At 55.3% G+C, this 15,992-nt stretch overlaps 1 protein-coding gene across 2 annotated transcripts in view; it reads left to right on the top strand.

Annotated features, from left to right (window-relative positions):
• The window catches only part of DRAXIN (dorsal inhibitory axon guidance protein), a 25,911-nt gene that overhangs the window by 1,260 nt on the left and 8,659 nt on the right, over positions 1-15,992 (top strand). The window contains exon 2 of one of the 2 annotated variants that reach the window (XM_007463165.1): positions 13,227-13,687. In XM_007463165.1, the coding sequence (XP_007463227.1) occupies positions 13,237-13,687 (451 nt within the window). In that variant the 5' untranslated portion in view covers positions 13,227-13,236. Of the gene's footprint in view, positions 1-13,226; positions 13,688-15,992 lie in introns of those variants that run through there. The other variant, XM_007463166.1, reaches the window with a different exon arrangement.

Below are 15,992 nucleotides of genomic sequence, written 5' to 3' on the forward strand. Positions count from 1 at the left end.
CTCGGCCCCGCGCCCCTCGGCCCCTGCCCCGCCGGTCGGACAGGTAAGGCTTGGCCTTGGCCCGCCCCTGGCTCCGCCCTCCCGCCTCACCTGGCTGCGCGCCGGGACAAAGGTGGGCTACCTGGAGCGCTCAGGGGCGGGGCGCACCGGGGACTGAGGCTGGAGGTGAGGATGCTGCTTTCCTCCCTGCCCTCGGACCCGTCGGTCAGTGGGTCCGCCGCCTCCGCTCCTCGCCGCGTCTCCCCTCGGCTCCTGGCTCTGCTCCTGGGCCCCTCATCCGCCCGCCTTCCGCCGGACACTCACTTTTCCACGTTCTGACACTGCCTAGCGTGCGCCCTTGCCGCCCTCTTCCGGACGCGGCTCTCGCCCGCTCTCCCTTCTCCCTCTGGGACCCGGTCTCTCTTTGTCTCTCTGTCTCTGAGTCTCCCGGTGGTCTCTCGGGCTGGGGACCCCAGTCTGACATCGTTTGAAGAAGCTTGGAAGATTCCCTAAGCTCCGGACAGAGCTGGCAGGAGTGCCCTCTGCTTCTTTCGAGGCTGGGGTGTGTTGCAGGTAGAGGGAGGTTCTGGCTGCACCCGCCGCCAGCACTGCCCAGTCCCTCGCGCTAGCAACCCCGACAGCGCTGGCCTCGCTCTTCTGGCCCCGGCTCAGGCTCCCTCCCTCTCCACTGCTGGCTTTTCTCCAACCGCGCGCCGGGTTCTCAGGCGCCTTCGGGAGCCCGAGGTTTGAGTCGTGAGACCTCTTGGGTTTCCCGCCAAGTCTTGCCTTACTACACTGCGTGCTCCCTCTGCCCTCGTCTCTGTCTGGTCTCTCTTGCATGGAGCCCTCTTCCATGCTGCCCACCTCCCAGCCTGGTGGCATGCAAGAAGTGTCCCAATACTGGTTCAGTACCATCCCTCTGGGGTCAGGCAGACGGAGGCTGAGGGAGTGACCTTGGACAAAGGGACGCACTTCTCTGAGCCTCAGTGCCCCCTTCATAAAACGGGGATAATAATAGCACCTACCTATATGGATATATGTGAAAGCAGTGAAAAAAACATACTGGATGCCAGCGAGGCACACACTCGGTGGCCACGGGGGATTCTACAGTCCCAGTCCCTGGGTGGGGTGGGGATGGGGGGTCCACAGAAAGGGGGAAATGGATCAAAAATTCAGGCTTAGAGACACTGCAGAGAAACCTGACTGTGGCCCCTCCCGTATCATGGTCACCTCCCCCTACACACTGTTACAGGCACTCCTCTCTTTCTCTCCCTCCTCCTCTCTGCTTGTCCTAAAATCGGAGCTTAAAAATCAGAAAGAAAAGGGTGTCTGCTTTCAAAATGAGATCAACGTGGCTGTGCCGATGTTGCCAACAGCTGGTCATTGATCATGAGGCATCCATGTGACTCATTCCCAATCCTGAATCTCTGTCTTGCATCCGTTTCTTTTTTAATGGCTCTCGCTCACGAGCCATTTCCTTTCCTCTGGGCGGGGATTGTCTTTTGGACCCTGCACCTGTTGTGTAATCACCCAAACCCTCTGACCATCATCTGTGTCATCGCGACAGGTGACACACCACCCCAGGAGTCGGGCAGTGATGTGGGCTTAGGGCCATAATGAGGGCAACTTCGGAAGAGCGACATCTTCTCCCGGCTGGGAAGTTCTGGGTTCCCCTAGCTGAGCTTTTTTTCAGCCACAGCCAGAGCTAGCAACTAGCGCCTTTCTCTTTAGAGAGGCAAGAATGGGACTGGAAACACCCAGACAGACACACACACACACAGACACACACACACACACACAGACACACACACACACACACACCATCCAGACTCCTGCTCACAATCCTTTCTGCCACTTTCTCTGCCTCCCTTCCCACCATTCAATTCACCCCGCTCTGCATCCCTAAATCCCTACATAGCTCCCTGTTTCCACTAAATTAACTACGCTGCCTGCCCTCATCACACCCCCGTCGGCATCTTGGGTTTCAGCCATGACTGAGGGCCGATCATGTCCACGCCCTGACTGCCTCCGAGCTTTTGCTAGGGCTCTTCCCTCTAACTAAAATGTCTCCCATTGCAGGCCAAGGTCAGATGGCCCCTCCTGTGGGGAGCCCTCCTGCCCCCACTTGCCTCCCTGTCTCTCCCATGGTCTGCACTTCCCTGGGCGGGACTGGGTCCTGTTCCACTTGGGGTCCCAGTGCCTGAGACACAGCAGGCACACAGCAGCACAGCACGTGCTCTGTCCATATTTGTTCTCATATATGGAATCCTTGGCCAAGGAGATAGGAATGAACTGACAATTGCAAGCCACAGGTTATCCGTGAATTCCACTGGGTCCTGCTGGCCAGGCCAGGGGCAGAGTTGGCCCTAGGGCAGACGGGTGAGGTTGTGGAGTGGGGAGCAAGTCTCCCGGAAAGTCCCTGTGGTACTGGGGGCTCTGCACGCCTCCAGAAGATGAGGATGATTTCTGTGCCTGATGCGAACAGAGGAAATCGGCTAGACAGGGAACCGACTGCCCAAGTTCAGCAGACTAGCTTAGCAGCTATGTGACCTGGACCTTCACTTGCCTCAGCCAGAAATGTGGCAGAGCAGGGGTTTGCATCCTGGCCTCCCTGACTCCACAGCCTGGGAAGAGCACGAGCTGGGCATGTTCCCGGGGTGGGGAGGTGTCATACTAACATCTCTCCACTGGCCCATTCAGGTGCCATCCGCCTCTCTTGCTGCTCCAGGCCCTCTGCTTGTCCTACCCCAGCCCTTCCTCTCACGTGGGCCACCGCAGCCAATGGAACACAGGCCTCCCCAGGAAGGACCCTGCCACTAGAGGCCCTGCCCCCCTCACACCAGTTCCCAGCTTTGGCAGCCTCACACACCACAACACCATGGCCTGGCATTGACCATCTGGGACACATCCTTGAGTGAGTGTAGGGGTACCGGTGCTAGAATCCAGAGCAGTTGGGATAAAGTAATTGCAGACCTCAAGTTTTTAGGGGCCCCCTCTGTGCCAGGCTCTGGGTTAAGGCCCCCACCACGTGTCATCCCTGAAAGTCACAGCGTCAGCACTAGTATTAGTTACTGAGTTAGCATGAGGCGTGGTCGAAGAGTCTGCCTTTGGAATCAGGTGGCCACAGGTTCAAATCCCAGCTCTACCACTCACTCTACTGTGTAACCTTGAGCAAATCCTTCAAATCTTTGTCCCAATGTTGAACCATTGTTACTATTGTTATTACCTGAAAAGTATTGTCCGCTTCAATGGGCTGAATTATAAACTAGATAATACATATAAAGCTCTAAGCCTAGAGTAGTTGATGCCCTATAAATGACACCCAAACAAACATTCATTCTTCAGATGTGGGATTGAAGCCCGGAGAGGTTAATTGACTTGCCCAGGGTCACACAGCTATTAAATGCTGGAGCCAGGATTCACACCCAGGCTTGTCTGACTCCAGGTGTCTTTCTACTCCACACTGACCTCTGCCAGAACCGACAGTGGACATTTTGTCACTCGATGATTAAGTGATGGGTGCAACCAAATTATCTGGGAACCAACATAATGAAATTTGGGGAATAGGGGGCCAGGAGGATGGCTTAGGAGAGGAGGAGGGGTGGCGAGTACCTGTAATGTAGCAGGAGGTAGGACTCCACTCCCTCCCCGCAAAACAACAGCCCTACATCAGTTTTTTCGAGGTGTGAGGCCTTAGGGGGTTGGGAATTCCCGAGGCTGCTGTTGGAAATAATAAAAGCAGATGGTGCTGCCCCTGCGGGAAAGCCAAACCTCATTTGCCAAGACAATGGTCCCCTCCAGGCTGGCCTGGGCCTGTGTTGACCTGCCCCACCGAAGCCATCCATCACCCCACCGAGGACTGAGGACATGGCCACCTGTGCCTGCCCCCATGTACACGCAGGCACAGATGCACAAACACTTCCAGGAGCCCCCCACCAAGCCCCACTCCCGCTCTTTCCCCTCCTCATAATAACAACAGCTACTGTTTATTGTACCCTTACTGGGTACCACTCACTCTGTATACCTTTGCCTCCCCTCATTCTCGCAACCTCCAGCATTTTACAGGAGAGGAAACCGAGGCTCAGAGAGGTAAATGACTTGCCCAAGGTCTCACAGCTCTTTCCGCTCTGGTCAGGGGGGCTCGCCCATGGCTCAGCTTAATGGATTTGGGCTGACATTTTGGTGTTTGAATCAATAATAATTACACACAGGACTGTGTCTCTGCCCGCAGAATAGAAGCTCCCTCCAGCAAAGTGTATGTTTTCCCCATGTTCTGGGAACGTCCAAGGCCAGAGCTGTGTCTCCCCTATCAGACTGGGAAATCCCTGAGGGCGGCAACAGGGTCTCCCCTGTTACACTGGGGGCTTCCTGGGGCAGGGGCTGCTTTTCTTGCGCAGACTGAGAGCTCCTTGAGGACAGGAGCCATGTCTCATCAGTCTAAGAGTCCTCCAAGGCAAGACCTAGATCTTCCCTGTTACAGTGGGAGCTCCCCAGGGCCAGGGCTATTGTCCACAATCAGACTGGCAATTTCCAGAAGCAGGGACAAGGTCTTCAGACTAGAGCAGTTTCCTTTGCATGGCATCCAGGTCCTGCACCCAGAGGAGCTCAGCAAGTGGTGACTACCTGGTTCACTGTCCCTGGCAGACTCCACCCTGGGGCTCCATGGGTCAAGAGGCAGAGTTCTCTGTGTGAGGCCAGGTTGGCACAAAGGCATGTGGAGGGGTAGGTGGGGCTCTGGCTGTTCTGAGGCCTAGGGGGGCTGAGAGGCCCCTTCGTATTGGACAGGTGGCACTTTGGGGGCACAGAGCCTCGGGGGGGCAGGGGAGATGGGTAGGGACTAGCTCAGGACTGTCAAGGCCAATCCACCAATGAGTACCCCCCAGGGCAGATGTTTCAACTCTTATCTCCCCTCCCCACTTCCAGGGAGCTCATCTTTGCTGCCTTCCATCCCACCTACGCTGCCTGAGTTCCTTCCATACCTAGAAACCTCCCCTTCCCCAATCACACAGAAGTCCTCATTTCCTAAATAGTCAAATCTCATGACAGGCTAATAATCCCATTTCACAGACAGGGAAATTATGACTCATGATGAGGTGTGATGGTGGGAGGATCGTGGGAGGGGCTAGGGAGACAGAATCTAGTCCCAAATTGACTTGGGAAGAGCCCAATCCTAGAATTTAGGATCCCCCTACTCTCCCCAACTCTCATTGAGGACATAACTATTTTTGTTTTTTGTTTTTTGTTTTTTTTAACATCTTTACTGGAATATAATTGCTTTACAATGGTGTGTTAGTTTCTGCTGTATAACAAAGTGAATCAGCTATACATGTACATACATCCTCATATCTTCTCCCTCTTGCGTCTCCCTCCCACTCTCCCTATCCCACCCCCCAGGTGGTCACAAAGCACCGAGCTGATCTCCCTGTGCTCTGCGGCTGCTTTCCACTAGCCATTTTACATTTGGTAGTGTATATATGTCCATGCCACTCTCTCACTTCGTCCCAGCTTACCCTTGCCCCTCCCTGTGTCCTCAAGTCCATTCTTTTTTTTTTTTTTTTTTGCGGTACGCGGGCCTCTCACTGCTGTGGGCTCTCCCATCGCGGAGCACAGGCTCCGAACGCGCAGGCTCAGCGGCCATGGCTCACGGGCCCAGCCACTCCGCGGCATGTGGGATCCTCCCAGACCGGGGCACGAACCCGCGTCCCCTGCATCGGCAGGCGGACTCCCAACCACTGCGACACCAGGGAAGCCCTCAAGTCCATTCTTTACGTCTGCGTCTTTATCCCTGTCCTGCCCCTAGGTTCTTCAGAACCTTTTTTTTTTTTTTTTTAGATTCCATATATATGTGTTAGCATACGGTATTTGTTTTTCTCTTTCTGACTTACTTCATTCTGTATGACAGTCTCTAGGTCCATCCACCTCACTACAAATAACTCAATTTCATTTCTTTTTATGGCTGAGTAATATTCCATTGTATATATGTGCCACATCTTCTTTATGCATTCATCTGTCGATGGACACTTAGGTTGCTTCCATGCCCTGGCTATTGTAAATAGAGCTGCAATGAACATTGTGGTACATGACTCTTTTTGAATTATGGGACATAACTATTTTGACTGAACAATTACAACTACTCATTTTCCAGCCCCAGGGGAATCCATTCCCCCTAAAGAAGACAGGAACCTGCTGCCTTAGATGCTCTAAGACCCCAACTGGAGTTCCAGGTTTGTGGAGCTGACTACCAGATGGCCCCACTGTTCTAAGAGCAGAAGAGGGTACCTGGGGATGGCCACCTCCATTGTCCGATTCCAGCCATTCCAGGAAATGTCCAGTCAAGTCATGAGGAAGTGCCAGAGGGAAGAGTCAGGCAGATAATTCCAAGTTAGAGCATTCCTAAAATCTTCACGGCAGTATGGAAACAAAATCAGAGATAATTCCTGCATCTCACAAAATCTTTCCTAAGCACTACTGACTTGGGGTTCTGGGCATACAAACACTGCCCCCGGGGCTCCCAGGGATGAGAGTAGAGTGAGAGTTCTTTATATATTAAGGAGTTAATCTCTTATCTGCTGTATGAGTTGCAGAAATGTCCACTGAAGAGTTTTAAGCAGGAAAGCTAGTGTCCGATTTGTTCTTCTGACCACAAAGTGGAGGATGGTTGGGTGATAAGCTGGGGCCTGGGCAGCCAGCAGCACCGAAGGATGTTTGTGTTACTGGAAACATGGCAGGGAATGTGGCAAGAGTTCTGTGATAAGGGGGCACCTACACAGAGCCCAGTCTGGCCTGAGGCAGCTACTGTGAAGGACAGAATTCAGCCCTTAGTGTCAGGGTCCCCAGAGATGCCCATCAGGCCACAAAACTCCAGACCCACTTCCCCCATGAGCCGGGAGAGCTCATCACCTGTGGCTAAGAATACTGGCTCCCAGATTGCCCCAGAGGAAGGCTGGGTTCTCTTAAGTGAGCAAGGTACCCTTGGAGATGTTTCTTGGCCTCTCAGGGGTGGAGGTCCCTTCTAGTCCAGGTTTAGCAGAAGGCAGCTACCTTCCAGTTTCTTATGTGCTAAAGAGGGTTAGGATGTTTCCATGTGGAGGGTCCTTTCAAGGCCTAAGCTGTGGCCAGGGGAGTGGCAGGAATCAGGGCCCCTTCCTGTTCAGATCCCTGACCCCCAGCACTGTGCACCCCTTTCTGAAGAGCCCTTGAAAGATAGAAGTGTCCCAGTCATCCCAGAGAGCCCTGTACTGGTCTCAGGATGCCCATCCCAGCGGCTCGGTGGGTTAGGGTTTCATCTGGGTGCTGGGGGTCAGTCACGGTTAGAGAGGTGACCAAAGCAAGGCACAGCTCCTCCAAAAGCGAGTGAGAGGGAGGGATGGCCCAGGAATGGGCTTGTTATCATCACACATGGCTGTGTTTTGTCTTTTTTTTCCTTGGCTGAGCTGCTTGCGGGATCTTAGTTCCCCGACAAGGGATTGAACCTGCGCCCTCGGCAGTGAAGGCGCAGAGTCCTAACCACTGGACCGCCAGGGAATTACCACGTTTCATCTTTGAACATTCACAAATATGTCCTCTGAATTCATGCTATTTCACAATACCTGTCCCTGGTCCCTGGGGGCTCACTCCAGAGCCTGGAGGATATGATGTGTCATCCCTCCCCACAGGGGGCTGTCAGTTGGATAGACAGACAGATGGAGGAGTCTTGTCACTGTGGATCATAAATTCCTAGGCTCCCTTGGCAGACCGAGCCGTCGAGACCATCTAATCTAACCCAGTGATCCAGTGGTCTTCCCCTAGTGGCCCCCCCCAACTATTTTTTTGCACAATACAAATCATTTCCCATGAAATCTTATCCATAATCCCAACATACAAAATCAATAAAGGCAGCAGTTTATGAGCGGTGTAGCACCTCACCAACACCACCAATAATCTCTTCCCCAAACCAAAATTTTCTCCGTTTCGTGCGGATACAGTTTCAAGCCCTACATGCCGTCAGACTCTCTTCAGCCCCTCCTCCATGGAGATGCTGTGTGACCACTGTTATGCCGCCAGTGTGCAATATTGCCTATTTTACAGTAAGTCAAAGAGAAAAAAGAAGCTGTCTTCAGTGGTATAAAAGCAGGCTATGGATGTCAGTTGCATTTGTCCATATGAGACCGAGCCTCTAACAGGCTTTGGTCGTTGGTGTCCAGAAAATCCTGGAACACGTCAATAAGTAGCTGCAAATGGCAACAGTTCTTTTAAACTGCTCACCTTGCATCCCTGGAACACTCTGCAGTGACCCGGGAGAAGGCCACGTTATTGTGGGGTTGTGCCCGAGTTAAAGGTGTGTAGAGGGCGCACTTGAGAGTGTCTGTTGTTTTTACCTACAGTTTTCAAAATAGTTTAACAAATATTTTTTAAAAGTGAGGCTAGAATCAAATGCTTAGAGAACCCCTGAAACATCTCTACCAAATATGGTGGCTCAAATGCGTCACTTTCACACGCGAGAAGGAGACGCAGGGTCAGGGAGGGGGGTTGACGGCCAAGCTCTCCTGGGGGTGGTTGTCTGGCTCGCAGCCTGGACTGAGCGTCATAATCCCTAGGCTCCATCAGAGCATCACTAATATTCCTGGCCCAGGATTCCCATCGGACCCCCTTCAGCCAGCACTGCTCCCACCTCCCACCCCCCTACCCACCCCCTTCTCCCGTCCAACCCATCAGGCATCGGGTGAGCTGATCAGTAAAGGAGGAATTCAGGCCTCTGTTGTCTGCCAGGCAGGTGGGCAGGAGCTCCCCTAGTCGCCCGGCCCCCAAATGCAAGGCTGTTGTGGGGAGGGGGGAGGGGGCTCAGGAATCAAAGCGAGCTCCGGGCTCCATCAACTGCCTTCATTTGCATTAACACTGCCTCCCCGCAGGCTTCTGGATGGAGACCACGCTGGCAGTTCAACTCTGCACAGTATGGGGACAGGATAAGGGCACGAGACAAGCCCCTTTCCCCTCCTTTGTCAGTTTCCTCTTCCCAGCTGCCTGGTCCCCCCTCCGGGGCCCTGACTGCACTCACAGCAATGGCAGGAGGTTACGTGGGGGAGGTAGGCGACCCCCGACGAAGCTCAGTGGACGGGCGATGGGGTGCAGAGAGAACCCAGGCCTTGAGGTGGGGCCTTGTCACTCACCAGTGGTGTCACCTTGTGTTTGTGGGTTACCCTCCCAGAGCCTGGGTTTCCTCATTTCGAAAATAATGGAGAACAGCCTGCCCTGTGCAGGGCAATTGAGAGGATGCAATAAGAAACAGATGAAGTAAGCTTGTAAGAGCCTGGGCTTTCCAGCCGCTCAGGGAGTGGCAACTCCTATGATGACGATTGCTCTTGTTCAGTTTAGTTTTTAAGGAGTCACTAGTAGATCTCTGTTGTGAGACGGCTGTCTCAGGGCTGTGGATGGTTCTCATGTCCCGCGACTGCCCTTGTCCCGGGCGACTGAAAGCTGTTGAGCGTCCCCAGTCCTGGGGGAAAGCGACCCAGGCCCAAAAGAGCAGGCTTTATGCGCAAATCTTGGGCAGAACCATCCCAGGCTGACGGGGGTGGGGCACGTGGGCCGCCTGCTGCCCCTTTTCTCCCGGCTGCTTGGTGCTCTGAGAGGCAGCCTCCAGCTGGCTTCCAGACCAGCAGAGTGGATTGGAGCCCGCATCGCTGTGGATCCTTGGTGCGGCTTCTCTAGCAGCCCGTGTGCCAGTGGCTTTTTGCCAGACTGGCATCTTGGCTGCTGGAATGTGCCAAGATTCAAGTACAAATGCTCAGGGTTCCATGCGGTCTTCAGGGCAGAGAGGTGCCAGCATCCCCAACCCTCACTTAGCTCTCTCCTTCTCTCTCTCTCTCTGTCGCACACCCTCCCTGGGAATTTTTTATGATCTTCTGCTCAGGTGTCAGTTTGATCCCATTCGGATCCGTAGTTATCAGTGCCTATTATTTGCAGGGTCTTGTAAATCTGACAGGGACAGAGGGGAAAGGGATCTTCCCCAGATCTTCTCAGGGACTTTATTTATTTATTCTAATATTTATTTACTTACCTAGCTGCGCCGGCTCTTAGTTGCGGCGTGTGGGATCTTTAGTTGCGGCATGCGGGATCTTTTAGCTGTGGCACATGAGATCTAGTTCCCCGACCAGGGATCAAACCCGGGCCCGCTGCATTGGGAGCGTGGAGCCTTAACCTCTGGACCACCAGGGAAGTCCCTAGTCGGGGACTTTAAAAAAGGCTGATTGCCCCAGCAGGAAATGAGCCAGGCAGAGCTGTGTGGGAGCCCCGAGGGGGAAATTTTCTGCCAGAAGGGACATTTGGGACAAGTCCCAGAGGATGGGCAGGAGTTCCACAGAGACAGAGATGGGGGTGAAGAGGAGAGGCTGTTCCGGGCAGAGGGAACAGCCTCAGCGAGAAGAGAGAGACAGGAAAGATGGGAGGTGTTTGAGGCCCTGGGCATAGTCTCTATTGGCTGTGATGGGGAGGAAATAGAAGTCAGGGCTGCAAAGTTAGGTGGGGGCCACATTATACGAGATCTTGAGTACCCAAGTGAGGAGTTTGTGGTTAAATGGGAAAGGGATAGGGAGCCATGGACAGTTTGGGGCAGCAGAGGGTCAGGATCAGAGTAGTTTGGCAGCAGTATGGGCTGGGTCTGGGGGCTGGACGTTGCTGATATCCATCCAGGAGAGGGATGGCCTCTCAGGTGCTTCAGCCTGCACGCTGAAATCTCCCCTCCCTGCCCCAGGCTGGCTGCGTACATGATTTGTGGGGTGCAAAGGGTGGGAGGGAACAAAGATGGCACTGAAGTTGGGGTTCCTGGGTATGATGAACAGACCCATGGCCACTGGCAAGGGCTTGGTAAGAGGGCTTCACTGGGAGAGATGGCAAGTATGGGTGGGGTCGTGATGCATGGGAGTGTAGGGTTGGGATGGGGCTGGGCTTCAGCTCCTGGCTCTGCAGGGGAGGAGCTGTCCTCTGGGACTAGTGCCGTGGCTGGTCACCAAGCTCAGAAGCTGGCTCGGGGTCACTGGTCGGCCTCATGTGTGTCCACAGGGACAGTACACTGCCCATACACGCCGTGGGGCTGCCCACCCCTCACCCCTCTGCCAAGCCTCATTTGGTCCCTTGCCTGTACTTTTTTTTTTTTTTTTTGCGGTACGCGGGCCTCTCACTGTTGTGGCCTCTCCCGTTGCAGAGCACAGGCTCCGGACGCGCAGGCTCAGCAGCCGTGGCTCACGGGCCTAGCCGCTCCGTGGCATGTGGGATCTTTCCAGACCAGGGCATGAACCCGCATCCCCTGCATCGGCAGGCGGATTCTCAACCACTGCGCCACCAGGGAAGCCCCTGCCTGCACTTTTTGGGTGTCCCGCCTTGCTTCTCTCTACTCTCAAGGTGGAGGGATTCTGTTCACCAGGCCAGTGTCCCAAAGGTTCCCTGTTGATGGTGTTCTGTGGGTTTCTCCCAGGTCATCGATGTGATGTCCCCGCAGGACAGAAGGGCGGGGCTGGGTCAGGGCAGCATCCAACACAGACTCAGCCTTTCTCAGCCACAGGGAGAGGAGGGTGGAGTCTGGTAAATGCAGCCTGGCATCTGCCTGAGGCCTGGAAATAGGGTTTGAGGGGTCCCCAGGGGCAGAACAATGCTTGACTGACAGGCCTCTCAAAGGGCCCCTCCTTCTCCCACCTGGCTGCCTCAGGAGTGCAGGCCTTGCCTGAGCACCAGCCTCCCGGGCCCTCATTATGGAAAGGCTGGGGCTGAGGCTGGTGGGGCAGAGCCCAGGGCAGTAGAGGCCCGCACCTCCCAGGGGACCACTACACGCCAGCTGGGGGATGAAGGAACAGCAGGATAACAGGAGGCTGGTGACCAGGCGAGCTGGGGAGGAGCCAATTCTCTTCCCCAGACCCCTCACTCTTCCCAGGGTGGGTCAGCCTGTCCTCCCCACCCACTTCAAGGGTCCCTCACTCAGCGTTGGCTAACGGTGAACCTGGGGTGGGATGGCCAGTGCGGGGGCTGCAGGAACTGAGGGGGCTGGAGGGAGAGAGCCAGCAGTCATCCCCAGGCCACCAGCCTTTCCTCAGCCCTGGGCAATTACAAGGCCACAAATCACAAGGAAGAGGTTGTGTAAGCACCTTTGTGAGCCTAGTGGAATATGCAGGGGGCCCAGGGAGGCCATGAAAATTCAATCAGCCTGGCTAACCTGGTGCCCAGCTCAGCTGGATGCAGTGAGGTTGGTGTAGGGGGGAGGGCTATGGGGGAGGGGCCCCAGGGGGGTGGGACACTCCCATTGTCCCCCAGCCACGAGTCTCCTGAGCCTTAGCTCCAAGTGCTTCTGGAGCATACAGGCGTTCCGACTCTTCCTCTGGCGCAGAGGGGGGAGCAGTGAGGTCCCCTGAGGAGACACCACTTCTGGTGCAGAAAGATGGGCTGTCCCCAGTGTAGGTCAGAGGTAGCTCACCCCACCCTGCAGGGTCAGAGTCCAGCCTCCAAAGCTCCCCAGCCCCAGCAGGGACAGTGCCTGCCATGTCAGAACCTGCCTGGAACTTGGAGGAAAAGAAAAGGCAAGGCCTGGGCTGTCCTGGGACAGCACGTGGGAGCTCAGAGCACAGGCATAGCAGTTGCATAAATGCCACATACTCCGTGTGACAGCCTCTCTGAGCCTTTATTTCCACTTCAGAAAATAATAGGCGTTACTTCAGAGACTCGGTGAAAGGACCAAGTGATAGAAATTCACACCGAGCGCTGAACACGATTCTTACTTACAGCACGTGCTCAAATGCTATTATTCCATCTGTTTGAATTTAGGCTTTGAGGCAAGTCTCTGGGACTATCGGCCTATTTCTGAGCTTGGAGGGACTCAGCTCATTCTGGGGAACTTAACCAAAGGCAGAGGTTTGTACAGAAAGAGGAATCTAGACTAATCTGGAACCTGGGTGCTTCTTAAACTATTGAAACCAGGGACTCTCAGCTTCAGCACTGGGGTCTTTCTGGACCAGTGATTCCCTGTCATGGGGGAGTCCTGAGCATTGTAGGGTGTTCAGCAGCATCCCTGGCCTCCACCCAGTAAAGTCAGTGGTGCTGCCTAGCTTTGACCACCAAAAATGTCTCCAAATGTTGCCAAATGTCACCTGGAGGGGTAAGGGGGCCAAGTCCCCCTCCATCCCTGTTGAGGAACACTAGGCTATGATAGTGGGGGTGAGGGGACTGGGGAGCGGGTTGTGCAAGAGGAGGAGGGCTGCCCCCTTAGAGTCCTCCTTTTCTTGCAGGGAAACGCCCATGGCTGGGCCCGCCACCCACGTTGCCCGCATGCTGTTCCTCGCCCTCCTCCTGCTACTGGAGCTGAGCCTGGCAGTCTCCCTGGGACCCGGAAGCTCTTCTCGGAACCTCCCGGAGAATCACATCGACCTCCTGGGCCCAGCACTGTGGACGCCCCAGACCAGCCACCACCGCCGGCAGGGCCTGGGCAAGAAGGAGCATGACCCAGGCACACCTGGCCGGGCCCAGGATGGGGCTGTGGTTGCCACCACCAGGCAGGCCTCCAGGCTGCCAGGGGCAGGGGGGCTGCTGCCTGGGCAGAGTCCTGCAGGCCTGCTGCAGGACAAGGATCTGCTCCTGGGGCTGCCACTGCCCTACCCCGAGAAGCAGAGCCGGTCTCCAGGGTCAGAGAGGGTGAAGAAACGAGGCAGGGAGCACAAGAGACGTAAGGAGAGGTTGAAACTGCACAGAGGTAGCTGGAGGTCTGCGAGGGGGTGGGGCCCTGCAACGAAAGGGGGAGGGGGAGGGGGGGAGAGGGATCAGATCCAAAGGGCCAAGGGGACTTCAGGGACAGGACAGGGAGGCGGGGGAGGGGGGGAAGGGGGGCCGCAGTGTCAATGCTGTGAGGTTCGTGGGAGGACATCCAGAGGCTCCAAAGGGGGCAGGTAGTGGACCCCCAGAGGAAGGGAGGGGTCTCACTGAAGTCAGAGGGATCTGGTAAGAAGTGGATGCTGGGGAAGGCCTGGGCGTGGAGCATGGGAGGAAGAGAAGGACATGCGGCCATAGGAGCTCAGTCTTATCAGTAGATCATCCTCCTAAATCAGGAAGTTCTACCTCGTATCTGACCTAAATCCATCCTACTGTAAGTCCTGAATAGAGATGGGACAGTTCGGTGCCCTCCAAGCACATCACTTAATCAACTCCGAGGCACAGAGCAGATGCCGAGAGCTTAGACTCTGAAGTCAGATCTGCCCCAGGTCTGATTCTGGCTCCACTACTTACTGGCAAGTCATCTTTCTGTGCCTCAGTTTCTGCAAAGTGAGTGTAATGGCCCCTTCTGCCCTCAGGGTAGATTCAGAGACGGCTTGCTATCTGAAGCACCCAGAATGGTGCCTGGCACGTGGCAGGGGCAATGGGCAGTGGTTGTTACTAGTTAATTCTCAGTTTTCTCTCAGTGCTGAGTCAAGTGTCCTCCGACCTGGACACGGCTGACCAAGGAGAGCGGTCACGTCCTTATTTCTCCTGCCTCTGCTCTGTTTGTTTGATGGGGTTTCTTCCTCGTCTTTCTGACCTTCCTTTAAGTTCCCTCCACGTTCCCAAATCCCCTGTGAGCCGAACCACCCACTGGTCCCAGCCTCCCTGGAACAAACGTGTCCCAGCAGCCCCACCCAGCAGGCTCCTCCCCAGTCTCCCCTGGCCAGAGCCCAGGCAGGCAACCTCGGCTTCCAAGTCTCTACATGTGACATGACTGCCTCTAGGGGCAGACCGAGTGCCACAGGCATGGATGGGGGCGGGGGCTTTGCAGGAGGTGAGTGATGGAGCCTCAGCTCCACCTTCTCCTGCAAACAGCTGGGGCTTGCTTCCCTTCCAGGCCCGCTGAGACCCCCCAGGTGGACAGAACACAGGGGAGTTTGCCCAGCTTAGACTCTCAGCCTCCCGCCCCTGGGGATCACGTGTCAGGTGGGGTGGGGGCAGTGGCAGCCTTGACAGCAAGCAAGCAGGCGTACACGGGGCGTGGACTCAGCCCAGCCCAGCTCCAGCCCCAGCTCCTGTGGACCAGCGGGGCGCTCCCACGAGAGTGGGTGAGTGGAGGTCTGGAGTCCAGGCCCAGGCCTGCTGACCAGCTGTAAGGTCTCAGCCTGATGGGGCCTCAGTTTCCTTCTGTAAAATGAATAGAGCAGATTCAGTGGTCCCCGAGTCCCCTTCCTACTCTCTGGGGTTCATCTCTGGATGGTGGGGAGGCCCCAACTGACCCAACCAACCTTAAAGTCAGATCTTGCCTGAGAAAAAGAGGCAAGGATGAGCCTGAGGCCTCTAGCTTTTCTCCAAGCCCCCTGGTTCCCGACCATCCCCCAACCCTGCACACTCTCCCCCCTCACACTCATCCTACCCCATGCCCATATATCTTGGAAGGCGGCATCAGTGGTTAAAAGTATTGGTTTTGCAACAGATGGACCTGGGTTCAAATTCAGACTTTGATACTCACTAGCTGTGTGCTCTCAGGCAAGTTGCCTAACTTCTCTGTGCTTCAGTTTCCTTGCCTGTAGATGAGGCTGAAAGAGTACCTCCCTGCCAGAGCTCCTGCAAAGGTTAGGTGAAATAGTACTTGTAAAGCAGGACACAGCGTACAACATGGTCCCAGCACACAGAATGTACTCAATAAACAGGGTCATTATCACCACATAGGGAGCTTTCACCTCCCAGCCTTCTCAAAGGCCTCTGCCTCCCTGCAATGCCTCTCAGCCTCATCACGTTGCTCCCCTACTCAAACTTACTCTCCCCCAGGAAGCCTTCCATGGTTAATCCTACTAAGTTCCATTCATTGCACTTACACTGCTGGCTGCACCCAACCAACCCAAACTTGAACTTGCTGGGATATTGCTTTAGAGCAAGAATCCTGGGCCATCTCCCCAGCAACACTGCAAATTCATCCAAGACCTTCCCCCCTCGTCCTGCCCCCAGACTCCTGCTTCCACCCCCGCAGGAGGGTGGGCAGCAGCGATGCCAGCTGAGCCAATAGCTTGTCATATGGTTCCTGCCGCCCCCCTGTTCTCAGC

This window comes from Lipotes vexillifer, unplaced genomic scaffold (assembly GCF_000442215.2).
Source record: "Lipotes vexillifer unplaced genomic scaffold, Lipotes_vexillifer_v1.1 scaffold109, whole genome shotgun sequence".
NCBI classification, from domain to species: Eukaryota; Metazoa; Chordata; class Mammalia; order Artiodactyla; family Lipotidae; genus Lipotes; species Lipotes vexillifer.